The 16,875-nt window shown below is 53.6% G+C and overlaps 1 protein-coding gene across 1 annotated transcript in view; it reads right to left on the bottom strand.

Moving 5' to 3' along the window:
* RAB8A (RAB8A, member RAS oncogene family) overlaps positions 1-16,875 on the bottom strand; it is a 27,277-nt gene that overhangs the window by 5,766 nt on the left and 4,636 nt on the right. Inside the window, exons 2-7 of the mRNA XM_017501168.2 lie at positions 15,338-15,398; positions 12,661-12,721; positions 8,010-8,087; positions 5,699-5,788; positions 5,070-5,135; positions 3,640-3,690 (exon numbers count right to left, since the gene is read on the bottom strand). Coding sequence (XP_017356657.1) covers positions 3,640-3,690; positions 5,070-5,135; positions 5,699-5,788; positions 8,010-8,087; positions 12,661-12,721; positions 15,338-15,398 — 407 coding nt within the window. The remainder of the gene's footprint in view (positions 1-3,639; positions 3,691-5,069; positions 5,136-5,698; positions 5,789-8,009; positions 8,088-12,660; positions 12,722-15,337; positions 15,399-16,875) is intronic.

The raw sequence follows: 16,875 nt of genomic DNA, 5'->3' as shown, positions 1-16,875 counted from the left end.
CCATCCATCCATCCAATCAACCAACCAATCATCCATCCATCCAATCAACCAATCATCCATCCATCCAATCAGCCAATCATCCATCCATCCATCCATCCATCCAATCAACCAACCAATCATCCATCCATCCATCCATCCATCCATCCAACCAACCAACCAATCATCCATCCATCCATCCATCCATCCATCCAATCAACCAACCAATCATCCATCCATCCATCCATCCATCCATCCATCCAATCAACCAATCATCTATCCATCCATCCATCCAATCAACCAACCAATCATCCATCCATCCATCCAACCTATTCCCTTCCATCCATCCACCCACTTGCAACCAACAAACCAACCAACCAACCAAATATCATCCCCTTCCAACCATCCTTCTAACCACCTCATCCAACCAACCATCCATTCCTTTCCAACCATCCACCCATCTGTCTCCTTCCCCTCATCCAACTAACCATCTCCTTCTAACTACCCCTTCTGCCCAATCAATCATCCATCCATCCATCCCCTTCCAAGTAACCACCTCCTTCCAACCAACCATTCATCTATCCCATTCCAAACACCCAACAAACCAATCATCTACCTGTCCAACCATCTCCTTCCACCAAATCAACCACTGATTTATCCCTTCGACTAACCATCTGTTCAGTTCTCTTACAACTGACAGTTTTTTTCTAAAACAGATCTTTACCATCTGCTATCTACCACCCCTTCCAACCGCTCTCTCACTTATCCGCCCACCCCGTCATACCCTTCCCACTCACCCTCTCAACATCTTTCCAACCCTTCATTCACCCATGTCACTCTCTTCTTTCCATACTTTTTCCCCTCCATTTATCTGCTCCTGCTCCTTTCTTCTCTCCAGTCACTGCCCATCTCTGCTGAGCACCTTCTACTGAGGCAGCGGGGTGGTGGGGGTTGGGGGAGGGCAGCAGAAAGGCTGTGTCCCTTAGGATTTGGGAAGCCCAGGTTCAAAGTCCCACTGTCACTTGCAGCTGACTGGTCTCCATGTCCCTGTGCTGTGGCTCTGCCTCACCACCTCTCCCCTCTAATCTGACTTCCACCTGCTGCTAGGGACATGAGACCTAAGCTAACTGTGTCAACACATTCCCTACTGAAAATCCGTGAGTGCTGCCCATTATTTTCAGAGAGGAATGCCGTAGGTCTGTCCCATTCAAAGTGAATCTGGCTTCTGCCAATCCCGGGAGCTCACATCCTATTCTCCCAACCCCGTTTGAAAGACTTGCACCTGCCTCCCCATTTTCTTTTCTTTTTTTTTTTTAAAGACAGGGTGTCACCATGATGGCCAGGCTGGTCTTGACCTCCTGACCTCAGGTGATCCATCCACCTCGGCCTCCCACAGTGCTAGGATTACAGGTGTGAGCCACCGTGCCTGGCCAGCCTCCCCATTTTCTTTGACGAACTCATCTTTCAGCTCTTAGGTAAATCCTGGATTGATTCAACAATAGCTACTGAGAGCCTATGATGAGCCAGGTGCGTTTCTGGGCCCTAAGCATGCAGTGGCAGACGAGACAAAAGGGCCTACGATGGGGAGCTCACATGGACAAGGGAGACAGAAATCATTCGGGAAAGACAGAAGCATGGTTTCCCACAGTGGCCAGTAATGAGAGAGACAGAAGGCGGGGCAAGGAGGGGAGGTGACAGGGGAGATGTGTTTTGACAGTGACCTCTGAAGAGGCTTCATGATGGGAGGAAGTGAGACCAGGGATGGTCCAGGGGTATGGTCAGCAGATTATTGTTCCCCAAAAATGTCCATGCCCTAAGCCCTGGAACCTGTGGATATGTTACCTGACCTGGCAAAAGGGACTTTGTGGATGTGATTAAGGTGAGTGGGGAGAGGAGCCTGGTGGAACCAATCAGATCATAGGAATCCTTAAAAGTGGAGCAGCTGCCTCAGCTGTGGTCAGAGTAAGTGGCAGGAAAAAGCGAGGAACTAAACTCACCGGTTGGTGCTTTGCAATTCAATTAAGAAAACAAGAAATTGCAAGGATTAGGGTCGAGCATCAGCCACTCATAACCTATGCCGGGAAAGGATCCAGCATGTTCTCCAGGCAATCAGTAGGCCGGCTAGGAAGACAGAGTGCTGCCATGATGTTCACAAAACGAGTCAGAAGGGTTGTGAACAGTCAAGCCCTGGGCTGGGTGCCATGGCTCTTGCTTGTAATCCCAGCACTTTGGGAAGCTGAGGCAGAAGAAATGCTTGAACCCAGGGGTTTGAGCCCAACCTGGGTAACAAGTGAGATCCTACCTCTCAAAAAAGAAAAAGGATTAGCCAGGCACGGTGGCACGTGCTTAGAGCCTCAGCTACTTGAGCGGCTGACATGGGAGGACTTCTTGAGCCCAGGAGTTCAAGGCTGCAGTGAGCTGTGAAGGTGCCAATGCATTGCATTCCAGCCTGGTGTGGCAGAGTGAGACTCTTAAAAAAAAAAAAAAAAAAAAAAAAAAAAGAAAAAGAAAAAAGAATCAAATCCAGCCAGGAGAGGCAGAGAGAGACACTAAAAAAAAATCTTTTTAACTGAAAAAAAAAAAAAAAAAAAAAAAAAAAAAAAAAAAAAAAAAAAAAAAAAAAAAAAAAAAGAAAAAGAAAAAAGAATCAAACCTTGACCGTTATAGTGAAGAAAAAAAATACAAGAAAATCCCAACTCGTTGTTGGTCAGTACATTGGTTTCTGTGAGCTGTTTCCCATTTTGAATTTAATGGCCGAAGAGCTGCTATTAAATCAATCACATGCCTCACTGTTCAACTCACAGCATCTTAGAATCACAAAACAGATCTGCTTTACACCAGACGTCAACTACTTGAATGGCATTTTGTATTTTACGGGCATTCTTGAGTGGCCAACCCTAACCCACAAATAGAGCAGTGTGTGGTCTTCAACTCGGTAAGAAATTTAAGACAGCTGGGAAAGGGCAGCTGCTGGAACCAAGGTGAGGGAGGAAGGGTCACGACGGTGTTTAAATGCCCCCAAAGTACAGGGAAGTGTTTAGATTCTGTCAAGAAAGCACCACTGATCCTGAGCACAGTGGACTAGAAAATTGCCAGCACGGTAAACAAAAAAAGCAAGAAACGAATGAGAGGGTGGACGGGAAGGGACTCATGCAGACTTCCCTGCAGGCCTCAGAGAGCTCTGGGATGCAAGGAAGGTGGAGCTGTCACAACCTGTAGCATCTGGGGCTGGGGGGGCCAGGGGCAGGTTATGAATCTGCTATGCTTGTCAAGACGGTGAGCCAGCAGTTATCAGACACCAGCCCCGGCCCTGCCTGAGCGACCTAGGAAGCTTTTCTCCAAGATGTGGCTCTCTGTCCTTGCACACCATGTTGTCTTTCTGGCCCTTTTCAGAGGTGGAAAGGAAAGGGCCATGTGTCCCCCCCTGCTAGCCTGGGGACTCGCTGGCAACAGCCCCGTCTGCTTGGGCAGCATCCCTAGGATGGCACTGCCTGATGCCCCAGCCACACCTGCAAACTCTTCCTCTCTTTCCCAGCAATGTCCCATGGGGTCTGGCTGGTCCCTAAAAAGCAGGATCTAGGGTGCGTCATGTCACTGCTGCTAATGACGACAGCTGGATTCCACAGAGATCCACTTGGGGATCTGGGAAGGACACACACTCACCAATTTTTTGTCCATTTTTGCTTTGATGTCTCTGGCGAGAGTGAAAAATGCCTGTGGAATAAGCACACTTAGTACCTGGAATGACAGCGCCCCGAGTCCTCAGCTGCCTGTGTGGAGTGAGCGTGGTGGGACAGCTTCCCAGGCGCGGGCCTCCTATGGCAGTGGGCTTAGGGGGCCTGTCCAGCCCCAGCTCCTGTCCTTCCCCAGTCCCTCCACCTCCCAACGTCCTTTCCTCTCCAATGCCAACTCTCACTTCCGCAGAGCACCCTACTGTTGACGGGACCTCCCCTAAGCCCTGTGAGATGGGGCTACACTCGGTTGGCCAGAGACGAAACTGAGACTCAGAGAGGCCAAGTGACTTGTCCAAAGGCCAGTTAACGGACTGATCCAGAAGGATTTAGAAGTGCCCAGTTCTTCATCTCTGACTCCTCGGTTCTGTCTGCTCAGGGGAAAAGGCAAGAGCTCTGTGGCCAAACAAGCTTCAGCTGGAGTCCTTGGCCGGCAGGGCCGGGAGCAGGAGCAGGTTCCTCCCCCAGCACAGCCAAGGCCCGAGCTGTGTTACGGCCTCGAGTGTGGGACATACAGAGACAGCGGGAGGCGTGATCCCAACACACATACCCATGACGTGGGAGGTTCTGGAGAGGAAAGTGACTTGGGGTGTGGAGGAAGGTCTAGCAGAGGACGAAGACACCCTCAGGGAGGGGCCTCCTGGGCTGGGCCCTGACTGGAAAAGGGAGCCTGACAGGTGGAAAGGGGGGCACACGGGAGGGGAATGCAGTGAAGTCTTGGAGAAGGGAGAAAGGGGGGTGGGCGATGCCTGAGTCCCGAATGGCAAACACCAGCTGTAGCTGGCGAGGGAGGGCTTTCCATGCCAGGTGAGGAATCTGGCCTTGGTCTTCCAGGCAGCATAGACACTTTGGGTTGGGAGTGATGTGGAAGATCCCACCTTGGAAATATGACCAGGAGGGAGAAACATCATGGGGTCGGCTGCAAGGTTGGGGTCACCCCGTGGAGAGGGGAGGGTGGCATGGGCCAACTCCCATCAGGGCTCCCTGCTGTGTCTGAGCTTTTGACTGGGGCCCCTCCAGCGTGACTGGTGTAGCTGAGAGTGTAAACAGAGTTGGGTCTCTCTGAGCCTCAATTTCTTCACCTGTAAAACCATGCCTATTCCCCCGGGCTGCCCAGGGGCCCGTGAGATGCATCCTAGGTGCCCTTTGTGGGCCTGCCCCTGCTGATGGCAGATTCCCACAGGCCGCCTGTGGCTGGCATGTAGCACTGGCCAGGAAGTGTCCCTCAGAGGACTGACTGGCAACATGGAGCCTGAGGCTGTTCCCTCCGGCAGGACCTCCCCAGAGGACACCAGCTCCCCCTTCAGCCTGAAGGGGCTGATCCTGCAGGCCCCGTGTCTCCCAGCAGGGCCTGGGACTCACATTTTCCACGTTGATGTTGGCCTTCGCGCTGGTCTCCATGAACTTGATTCCATAGTCGAGGGCCAGCTGTGAGAGAGGGAGGCACACGTGTGAGCACACCAGCTTCTGGGCACATCTGAGCTTGCCCAAAACAGGAGTGGAAGGCAGGGCTGGTGCCGGGGCTGTGGCTTCCTGGGTCGCTCCCTCGATTCTCCAGTGGGGAGCCTATTGCAAATGCCCCTCCACAGTGCCACGCAGGCCATGGAGCGCTGGGGAGGGCAGCTGAGACGGGAGGGTGGCGGGGCCCTGCAGGGATCAAACTACGGCTCTGTCCCCTGCTCCTGTGGCCTTGAAGGGCTGGAGTGGGGCCATGGTGGGTTTCAACGAGACGCCCGCAGAGCGCACCCGAGAAGCCCCGGCTGGGCATGTGCTTCCCACTCTGCCGTCCCCTGGCACATGCCACACTGGGGCGACCAACTCGTCCCAGGCAAGCCAGGACAGCATGTGCTTATAAAAGGAACCACCAAAGCCCAACTTTTCTACCCGAGAGCACTCAGGGGAGCCCCTGGGGCAGCAGAGGGATGGGGAAGGCCTCTGCATGGGAATCCCAAGACCCCCAGGCCCTCTGCCCCTTGTGCCACCATGCCCACCTTTTCTCCCCGTTCCTTGGAAACTTGTCTCTTGTCATTCACATCACACTTGTTCCCGAGTATCATCTTTTCAACATCTGCAGAGGCGTGCTGAGAGAGAGGGGGACAGACAGGAGATCAGACTGGGTGACACTGGCCAGGTGCCTTTGCCAACAGAGCCTGTCCCCAGAAATCAGAGTGGTGGGGTCAGGACTGCCAGGTACAGCCTAGTCTAAGGGACAAGCTGAGGCTCAGAGAGGCCAAGCAGCCAGTTCCATGTCACACAGCCAATGCCAGGGCCAGGGCCAGGGCTCGAGCTGCCACTCTGACCAAATGCACATTTTCTGAAACGCTTTCTGGTACCTTCTACGGATATGTCAATCACGCTACCACACCTGGGCTGTTGCGGGGGTCTGGCCTCTGCAGGGGTGAGTGAGGCTGAGACATTTACCCCCCACCCTTGCCTTCCTCCCTCCCTTCCCTCCTGGCTCCTCTGCAGGGGGCCCCAGCTGTTGTCCTGGGACCTTCTGCTCTGCCCCCCTTTTTTTTTTTTTTTTTTTTTTTTTTTAGGATGGAGTCTCGTTCTGTCTCCCAGGCTGGAGTGTAGTGGCACGATCTAGGCTCACTGCAACCTCCGCCTCTGGGTTCAAGTGATCCTCAGTCTCCTGAATAGCTGAGATGACAGCAGTGAGCCACCACGCCTAATTTTTTTTTTTTTTTTTTTTTTTTTTTTTTTTTTTTTTTGAGACGGAGTTTCACTCTTGTTACCCAGGCTGGAGTGCAATGGCGCGATCTCGGCTCACCGCAACCTTCGCCTCCTGGGTTCAGGCAATTCTCCTGCCTCAGCCTCCTGAGTCGCTGGGATTACAGGCACGCGCCACCATGCCCAGCTGATTTTTTGTATTTTTAGTAGAGACGGGGTTTCACCATGTTGACCAGGATGGTCTCGATCTCTTGACTTCGTGATCCACCCGCCTCGGCCTCCCAAAGTGCTGGGATTACAGGCTTGAGCCACCGCGCCCGGCCCTGTTTTGTATTTTTAATAGAGGCTGGGTTTCAACATTTTGGCCAGGCTGGTCTCAAACTTCTGACCTCAGGTGATCCGCCAGCCTTGGCCTCCCAAAGTGCTGGGATTACAGGTGTGAGCCACCATGCCTGGACCTGACATTTCAACTCTCTTTGTGGGCTCCAGAAACGGGCCATGCCTGAGGTGGTCGCAACTTGAGGCCGTCACCAGCCCCAGGCACTTCACCATACCACGTGGTGCTGCCCAAACTCTGCCTTCATACCCAAAGGCAGCTCCTTCATTAGACCTCCCTGGGTCCCCATGGAGTCAACCATGCTTCCTGAAGAACGGGGACGCTGGAAACTGCTGTCTTCTTTCACCAGCTGAGACCTGGTCTCTGGAACCTACTGTGCCACTCCCTGCCTCTGTGCCCATGAACCAGAAGGTGCTCCTGCCTGCTGGCCAGAAACAGAGACTGTTCGCAAAGACCAGGCTCTCCTCCTCTCCATGGATGAAGACAGCTTCCCCAGCCAGGGTGCAGCCTTGCATTGGCTGACTCGGCAGCTCAGGCCTCTCAGGGTCATCGAGGAGCTGAGCCCAGTGCAATGACTCATAAATGATGAGGTGGCCTCTCAGCCTGGCCTGAGGGGGTCCATGAGTCCTGGGTGGACAGTGATGTGCCATTTTGCGCTGGCTTTATAGATGGGAAAAGTTCTCTGGCTGTGCCTCACACCTGAAGCTCCACCTGGTTAGTTGTTAAAAGCTGCAGGTGCCGCCGGCCAGGAAAGCTTTGGGGGTGAGGTCAGCTCTTCGGGGAGCAGGAAGATAAAGATGCTGGCTTTGGGAGGGGGAGGAGGGACTGGCTTCCTCCTCTCCCCTCTATGGGTCAAGGTCTGAACACAGGTAGTTTGTAGCAGGTCACACCCAGCTCTGATACAGCTCAAAGTACAGCTGACTGGCCAGCGACCACACCCTCCGACTACAAGAGTCACACCTGCGCTAGAACCTTCCTTCTCTAGAAAGCAGCCAACGCTCATGGTGACCACAACCTTGAATGTTCCTTCTCTTATGACTGTGACGCTAGCCAGATCCAACTGCCCAGCTGGAGGGTTGGGCTCCGAGGGGCTCTGGGGCGGGGCCAGGCCAGGGTGTGGTCCCTGGGGCCGGCTGCTTGTGTCTCAGTCCCTGCTCCCACCGCGTCCCTGATTAGGAGGCTATTGGCAAGTGACCTGTGTGTGTGTCTGCACCCTGGCCTTCTCAGGTAAACCAGAGAGCGCTGGGACAAGGACTGAAGCAGGGACAGTGGGAAGAGCCAGCGGGCCTCACCTCCTCAATGTTTCGAATCCAGTTCCGGATGTTGTCGAAGGACTTCTCGTTGGTGATGTCATAAACCAGCATGATGCCCTGGGCGGGGAGAGGAGACACGGGTGTTTCATCGCTGCAGGCTCTGGAGGCAAGGCCCGAGCGGCACAGGAGAATGGTGCAGAGCCCAGCACACGCCGCGCAGCCAGGCCTGTTGTCGCCATTCTTCCTGCCTCTGCGGCACCCTGGAAGCCAGCCCTCTCCTCTCCATCCCTGCGGCCCTTCCTTCTGCTGTGCTCTGGCACCACTCTTGTCCTGCCCCCTGGGCTGCTGAGGTGACCCTTCTGCCTCACAGGCCAGCCCCTGACACGACCTCGATGACAAGCCCCACTGGCTCCCCTTGTGGCCTATAGGATGGTGCAGCCTGATGCTGGGAGCTGTTCCACAGGCCCACTGCCAGTGGCGCTCCCCTCACGCTGACCCTCCCCTGCAGCCAGCCTCCTCTTCACCCCTTGCTCACCCCACGCTCTGCCAGAGCCACCTTCCAGGCACGACTGAACCCAGGGAGTCCTGACGTGACATCCACGCAACTTCTAGTGACCCCATCACAGAGGGGACCAGCTATGTGAAGAAGGGTTGGGCGCGCCGAGGCCCTTCCCTAACCAACATATGAGTGACTAGGAGACGGCCCATGGGTCCTGAAAGAGCTTCAGGGCAGTGCTGCCTCAGCCTGGGTCCACAGCCTCACCACTGCTGTGGACAAGGGCAAACATGCCTATGTGATGCAAGGGGAAACTGAGGCACAGACCTTTACGATTCAAGCCTGGGGCCGGGTGCAGCAGCTCATCGGCCGGGTGTGGTGGCTCACGCCTGTCATACCAGCACTTTGGGAGGCCAAGGTGGGTGGATCACTTGAGGTCAGGAGTTCAAGACCAGCCTGGCTAATATGGTGAAACCCTGTCTCTACTAAAAATACAAAAAGTTAGCCAGGTGTGGTGGCACATGCCTGTAATCCCAGCTACTCAGCAGGCTGAGGTGGAGAACAGCTTGAATGTAAGGTGACAGACATTGCAGTGAGCTGAGATAGTGCCACTGCACTCTAACCTGGGCAACAAAGCAAGACTCCAAAAAAAAAAAAAAAAGATTCAAGCCCTGGGGATGGAGGAGGCGAGGGCAGCTAACTCCAAAAGCACTGATGACACCTACCCTCTCAGCAATGTCCCAGGGCCTTTTTCAACCCCAGAATCCACATTCCACATGTGGGGGCCACCTCTAATGGTCTGTGGTTCTTTTTTTGAGATGGAGTCTCACTCTGTTGCCGAGGCTGAAGTGCAGTGGCACGATCTTGGCTCACTGCAATCTTCACTTCCCGGGTTCAAGTGATTCTCCTGCCTCAGCCTCCCAAGTAGCTGAGATTACAGGTATGCGCCACCACGCCCAGCTAATTTTTGTATTTTTTTAGTAGAGACAGGGTTTCACCACGTTGGCCAGGATGGTCTTGATCGTTTGACCTCGTAATCCGCCAGCCTCTGCATCCTAAAGGGCTGGGATTGCAAGTGTAAGCCACTGCGCTTGGCCTGTGTGTGGCTCTTGATGTCCTTGTGGAGTGCCCACAGCAGGCCAGCCTGCAGTGCCATCACAAGTCCCCTTTGTGTCCGGGGACCCTGGGCTCCACGGCACGTGGCTTGCTCACGCCCAGGCCTGGCTTTCTTCCTTCCTCCCTGCTACCTGCTCCCCGGGCCCAGCCCTGCATCTGTGGCACCTCAGAGGGCACTGATGATCTCTGCTGCTGGCCAAGTTGTCTGACGCCATCCAGGTTTGCAGAATAAGGACATAAGCAGTGGTAATGGTGAGACGGGTGTGAGTGCAAGGGTGTGGGACAAAACCACACAGATGGGGCAAGAAAGTCACTGTAACTCCAAATGCTCCCAGGAATTCACGGACATGAATAATGGCCTCATAATCAGCCACAACCATGGCGAAGAACCTCAAGGCTGTAGTGGCCCATAATGTCTGCCACGCGCCAGCCACAGTGGGCAGAACTTGTGAATCAAGCGTGGTCAGGGTCGGGGGTGTGGGACCCTTTATCCAGGGACTGGACCCTGTGAAGGCCGAGGATTCCTGCCATCACCACTAAGTTGGTGACATGTGCCCAAGGCTCAAATTCCTGGATTTGTACCTATTTCAAGGAGCTGAGGGGAGGGAACCTGGGCGTTAGCAGGACAGTGGGTAGAGCTCTCTCTTAGAATCACACAGAAGCACCTGGAAAACACTGAGCCAGCCAGCCTATTCCAGGTTTTTCTGGAAACGCCCCTCCGGGCTCCAAGTGACTATTTTTCAGGCCCCCCTCTGGGCAAACCTCACAATAGGTCTCTAGGCATCCAATGCTTTCCAGCACCTGGGACTCTGAGTCCCAAGGGTCTAGGAACATGCTGACAGAGATGAGGACCCAGCTGCAATGGTGGCGCTGTCCCATGTGACTGTTACTGGCTACATAAGGCTCTAGGGCACCAGAAACATGGCTGCTGTGACCCAAGAAGCTGGATTTTCAATGTTTTTAGAAATCATTGGCCAGGCGGGGTGGCTCATGCCTGTAATCCCAGCACTGTGGGAGGCTGAGGCGGGCAGATCACCTGAGGTTGGGAGTTTGAGACCAGCCTGACTAATGTGGAGAAACCCTATCTCTACTAAAAATACAAAATTAGCCGGGCATGGTGGTGCATGCCTGTAATCCCAGCTACTCGGGAGGCTGAGGCAGGAGAATGACTTGAACCTGGGAGGCAGAGGTTGCGGTGAGCCAACATTACACCAACTGCACTCCAGCCTGGGCAACAAGAGTAAGACTCTGTCTCAAAAAAAAAAAAAAAAAAATTAACTAATTAATTAAGAGACGGAGACTCACTCTGTTGCCTAGACTGGAGTACAGGGATACAACCTGGTTCACTGCATCCTCTGCCTCCCAGGTTTAAGCAATTCTCCTGCCTCACCCTCCTAAGTAGCTGGGATTACAGGCACCTGCCACCATATGTGGCTAATTTTTGTATTTTTAGTAGAGATGGAATTTCATCATGTGGCCAGGCTGCTCTCCAGCTCCTTACCTCAAGAGTTCTACCCACCTCCCAAAGTGCTGGGATTACGGACATCAGCCACTGCACCTGGCTAGATTTTCAAAGTTAATTGTGTAAATTCAAATAGCCACACGCAGCCAGCGGCATCTGTTCAGGTTAGCTCGGGACTAGGAGGATGGAGAGCCACAATCATCTTGGTGCTGGCTGAGGATGTGGGTGCTGGAGACAAACAGCCTGGCACAGCCCAGCCATTTACCTGCTGAGTGAACTTCGGCAGGGCAGAACACCAGGCCAAACCTCAGGTTCTTTGTTATAATACAGGAATGACAGTGGCGTCTGCATGCAGGGATACACAGACAAAACGCAATGAGATAAACCGAGCTAAGACCTGGGCCCTTTGCCTCGTGCAGGAGAGGGCTTGGTGATCAGGGCAGGGTGGAAGGTGGCTATTTTGGCCCAGAGAAGACTGGGACAGACCCCAAGTCACACAGCTTTCTCCAGAGGCTGAAGTTCCCCAAGACCCCAGTGCCCTCAGGCCCCCTGCCCCCGCTCCACCAGAGTACTACCAGGGAAGAGGAAATAAATACATTAATTTCACTGAGGCATGCTAAGGCTGCAACCTACACACGTGGGTGTCCATGGGGTTTCGGACGCCACGTGGGATGCTCTAAATACATAATGCCTCCATTCCTCTCCACAGTCCACAAGTCTTTCCTGAGCAACTACTGCAGACCCAGCAGGTCCCCTGGTGCCAGGCAGATGGCAGGGACCAGGACGTGGCACTGCCCTCACAGAGGAAACAGGTAGTTGCCTGAGCAATTAAATGATGGGGTGTGCCAAGCAAAAAGCAGGGAACAGAGGGAACTGGGAATGGGGAGAGACAGCCATTGATCCTCAGCACAGCCTGGGACACAGTGCTGCGCTGTTCCATTTTCCAAGTCAGGAGATGGAGCTCAGAGGGTGAGCCAGGGCCTCAGGCCAGGTCCAGGGGCTCCACCCCCTGCTCCTTCCACCCCTGAATGCCCTGCTGTATACACACAGGGCCCAAGACAGGACCTCGTCCCATCCCCTGCCGCCTTCCGCATCTAGTTCAGGCCTGGCCCAGAGAAGGTGCTCGGGCAATGTTTGAGGGATGCTGAATGAGTCTTCCTGTCACGTCATCCTGCCTCAGGCCCGGGTGACAAGATATAACAGCCCACAGCCCAGGGCAGGTCAGCTCCTGGAAAAGCTTCACCCTTTTGGTAGCAAATTCCATCGAGACTGATGTGGGTCATGTGACCGCTCTTAAAAGTCAGGGCATGCTGGCTCCAGTTGCACTGAGCTCACCTAGAAGAACCGGCTTCCTGTGTCTTCCTTCATTCCCAAAGAATTACGTTTCTACTTTATTTAAAACCCTGCATTGTCTCTGCAGCCAGAAGGGGAGGTATGTACACGGGGGCGGGCCTGGGGCACACAGCCTCTTCCTAAGACTAACGTAGGACCAAGGAGCCCTGAGGAGTTGGGGCACAAGCTCCACAGAAACATCTAGGCTTCAGTAACCAACGCACAGTCAGGCTCCCATGTTGACTTAAAAAGGAGATACAAATAAACAAACCGAAAATCCCTACCATCGCGCCCCTGTAGTAGGCCGTTGTGATCGTCCGAAACCGTTCCTGACCGGCTGTGTCCCTAAACATGAAGAGAAGGGATATTAGCAACATCAAAGGCAAATAACTGCCCCCAGTAGGAGACAAGGAGCATCTACCCAGGACGCCTGGCTTTCTCACGGGTCATCTGCTGCGAGTTCTTCTTCTGCTGAGGCAGCACCTTGTAATCTACCTATTATTACAGGAATGGACATTGTGGCTTGGAAGGGTTCAGGTCATCTGATGAGGCAGAGCCAGGACAGGATTCCTGACCCACACGCCCTCTCCCTCTTCTGCACCTTTGCTTCCAGGAAATTCTCCTTGGAGTTTCTGGTTCACAGATGAGCCAGTCATGTGGCTCAGAAACGTAGCTCTTGGTTGTTGGGTGCAGCTGGGACTCAGGCTCACGCTTGTAATCCCAGCACTTTGGAAGGCCAAGGCGGGCAGATCACCTGAGGTCAGGAGTTTGAGACCCGCCTGGCCAACGTGGTGAAACCATCTCTACTAAAAATACAAAAATTAGCCGGGCGTGGTGGTGCGTGCCTACAATCCCAGCTACCTGGGAGGCTGAGGCAGGAGAATTGCTTGAACCTGGGTGGTGGAAGCTACAGTGAGCCGAGACTGCACCACTGCACTTCAAGTGCACTCCAGCCTGGGTGACAGAGCAAGACTCCGTCTCAAAAAAAAAAAAAAAGCTAACCTGGCAGGGCGAGTGGCTTATGCCTGTAATCCCAGCACTTTAAGAGGCAGAGGCAAGTGGATCATTCGAGGCCAGGAGTTCGAGACCAGCCTGACTAACACAGTGAAACCTCATCTCTATTAAAAATACAAAAATTAGGCGGGCATGGTGGCACATGTCTGTAGTCCCAACCACTTGGGAGGCTGAGACACAAGAATCACTTGAACCTGGGAGGTGGTGGTTGCAGTGAGCTGAGATCATGCCACTGCACTCCAGCCTGGGTAACAGAGTGAGACTTTTTTTTAAAAAAAAAAAAAAAAAAAATTAAAAGTGACCTAACTGATTGGTGGCAGAGCCAGGTCAATACTCATGTCTTTTGTCTCCAAACCCAGGGTTCCTCCCACAGCCCTGCAGAGACCTGGCAGGCTCTGTATGTCTGGGCCATGCAGAAACACCTTGCTTGGAGCTGACTTTCTGGCACCAGCAGCAGGAGACATGAGTGGTTAAGAACAGCCATTTTTTCCTCAACCACCATCCTAGTTGTCTTAGAAGAGATCTGAGTCACTGACCTCACCACAATTGCTAAGAGCAGAAACAGGAAGGCAGGAGGAAAGTGAAATTTCTGCTTGCTGGTGCAGTGTCACTTTGGACTTGGGAACCAAGGGTGACGTGGCACCAACGTGCTGGAAGTAGAGAAACTTCCATAGCTCGGAACTTACAAGGCGGCTGACTGACTACCAACGTCTGCAGGATGGACTGCACGTTAAACCTGCCCCAGACCCCCCAAGCCAGATTAAGAGGTGAACAGCACCTGGAGCCGAGGGGACCTGTGGGGCTCCCTGAAACTGGCAAGTGGGGGCGACGGTTCACGCTCTGAGACTTGAGGGAGGACGGCTTCGTGGTCCATCTCCAGGCACACGGCTCCCGCCCAAAGGCACTTGCCTGGTTTGGGTGACAAATTGCAATGCTCTCTTTTTTTTTTTGAGACGGAGTCTCACTCTTGTTGCCCAGGCTGGAGCGCAGTGGTGTGATCTCAGCTCACTGCAACCTCCACCTCTCCAGTTCAAGCGATTCTCCTGCCCCAGCCACCCAAGTAGCTAGGATTACAGATGCCTGCCACCAGGCCCAGCTAATTTTTTGTACTTTTAGTAGAGATGGGGTTTCACCATGTTAGTCAGGCTGGTCTCGAACTCCTGACCTCAGGTAATCTGCCCGCCTTGGCCTCCCAAAGTGCTGGGATTATAGGTGTCAGCCACCGCACCCAGCCTGCACCATGCTCTTAAATTTGACTTCTCTTTATTTTGCTCAGGGCCAGTGACTCTATGCAAGTGGCATGTGTGCAGGGCAGGGCCCCACTATACCCGACCACCTGAACTCAGTCTCAGGAAACTAGAGTCAGGCCAGAGAGGGCGACTTGGAGCCTCACCACTTCCCTAATTGTATGTGCACAGGAAGTCACCCGCAGGTCTCAGGAATAGAAACAGGTCTTGCCAGGGGGCCCAGCCTTGGCTTAATTTCGGTTTGGGGTTTCGGGTCTATATGCTGGGAAGGGAGGTCTAGGCTGCCCCAGGAGAGAAAAGAGGAAGTGAAGTTGGACCTTTAAAATGCTTCTGAGTGGGTGGAGAGGCTCAAAAGGAAACTCTCGGCTGGGGCATCTCACGGTTCACCAGCACCTGGCACTGAAAGGGCTCTCTCCCGGTTCAACATAAGCAGCCCACTGTGAAGCCCAGACCCACACGGTGCCCACAGTGGAGCACTGAGCTAACTGGGGCTGGGCAGCTCTATGCCCATGCTATAGACCCTGGCACCTCTGGGCTGGGTATAAAACTCCAGGAGCTTCTGAAAAAAGCCCCATGTGCCAGGACTGAGCACCAAGAAATGGAGGCCAAGATCACAGGGAGGGTGGAGGGAGAATGCCAAGGGCTTCTGGTTCAACGCCCTGGCCAGGTGAAGGGAATGACAGAGAACAATGACTCTTACCAAATCTGCAGTTTAATTCTCTTGCCATCGAGCTCTATGGTCCTAATTTTAAAGTCAATTCCTGAAAGAAAAGGAAAAAAGGCTTATCACTGTCAGCCCATTTCCTAAGCTGAGCTGGGCACTGCCAACCTGTGCAGGTGACAGCTGTCGTGGCTTACGGAGACCCTGCCTGGCACTGGGCACACAGGATGTTGGAATCTCCAGATCTGGACACTCCTGAAGATACTTTCCCTCTCCAAGGGCTGATGTGAGCAGTGCAGAGCAAACCCAGGGGGCACGGGTGGCAAAGCCCTGCTCTTGTCCCTTGCTGCCAGCTGAGCCCACCTCCCCGCCCCAGGCAGCTGTGCCGAGTGGGTCTCAGCAGAGCCCTCTGCAGGCCTGAGTCCCTCGCTCCCCGCCACCCTGCAGCCGGGCCCCAAGCACACAGGGCCTCGGGCCCCACAATGTGCAGGCGCACATGGTCACGTTCTCTCCTGCCCTCAGCTTTTGCAGATGCTGTTGCTTTTCTGTGGGTGGTCTGTGTCCCGCTGGCCTGTCAGCTGGGCAAACTTCTCCTCTTTTAAGGCCCTCTTGAAGGCCACCTCCTAATAGGCCTTTCTGACCCCATCCTTCTTGTCTCCTACCTCCCACTTCCATCCCCCTTCCCCACAGTGACCTCGCAGCCACCTTGATGTTCCCCAGGCTCCCACTGTTCCCTCAGTCCCCTCCCCAGCCTTCAAAAATACAACCCTAACCACCAAGTCACACAGCTGACCTCTGCTCCAAACTGTCCTTTTTTTTTTTTTTGAGATGGAGTCTCACTTGTTGCCCAGGCTGGAGTGCAGTGGCACCATGTCGGCTCACTGCAGCCTCCGTCTCCCAGGTTTAAGCAATTCTCCTGCTTCAGCCTCCCGAGTAGCTGGGACTACAGATACCCACCAGGACGCCTGGCTAATTTTTGAATTTTTACTAGAGATGGGGTTTCACTGTGTCAGCCAGGCTGGTCTCAAACTCCTGGCCTCAAATGATCCATCTGCCTCAGCCTCCCAAAGCACTGGGATTACAAGTGTCAGCCACTGCGCCCGGCCCTCTGCTCCAAACTTTCTGTTGTGTGTCCACCAACGAATGAATGGATGAACAAACTGTGGTCCAACGATACAGCAGAATATGACTCAGTTATAGAAAGGAACAGAGCACTCATCCATGATATACAACGTGGATGAACCTTGATGACATGAGGCTGAGAGAAGCCAGACACTAAAGGTCACTTAGTGTGAGATTCCATTAACAGACACGTCCAGAACAGGCTCATCCACAGAAGCAGAAAGCTGATTAGCGGTTGCCAGGGGCTGGGGGAGGCAGGGCATGGGGACACTGGAAGGGTTGGTGTCTTTTTGGCATAATGAAAAATGTTCCCAAATTGCCTGTGGTGATGGTTGTAGAACTCTGTGAATGTACCCAAAGCCACTGAATTGTACACTGCAAATGGGTGAACTGTGCGAGAGTATGAGAATTCTTTTTTTTTTTTTTTTTTTAGATGGGGTTTCAAACTTTCACCG

Source organism: Cebus imitator, unplaced genomic scaffold, assembly GCF_001604975.1.
Source record: "Cebus imitator isolate Cc_AM_T3 unplaced genomic scaffold, Cebus_imitator-1.0 Scaffold280, whole genome shotgun sequence".
In the NCBI taxonomy this organism is placed as follows: Eukaryota; Metazoa; Chordata; class Mammalia; order Primates; family Cebidae; genus Cebus; species Cebus imitator.
The sequence above is the reverse complement of the archived record's forward strand: the minus strand, read 5'-3'. Positions and strand labels throughout refer to the sequence as shown.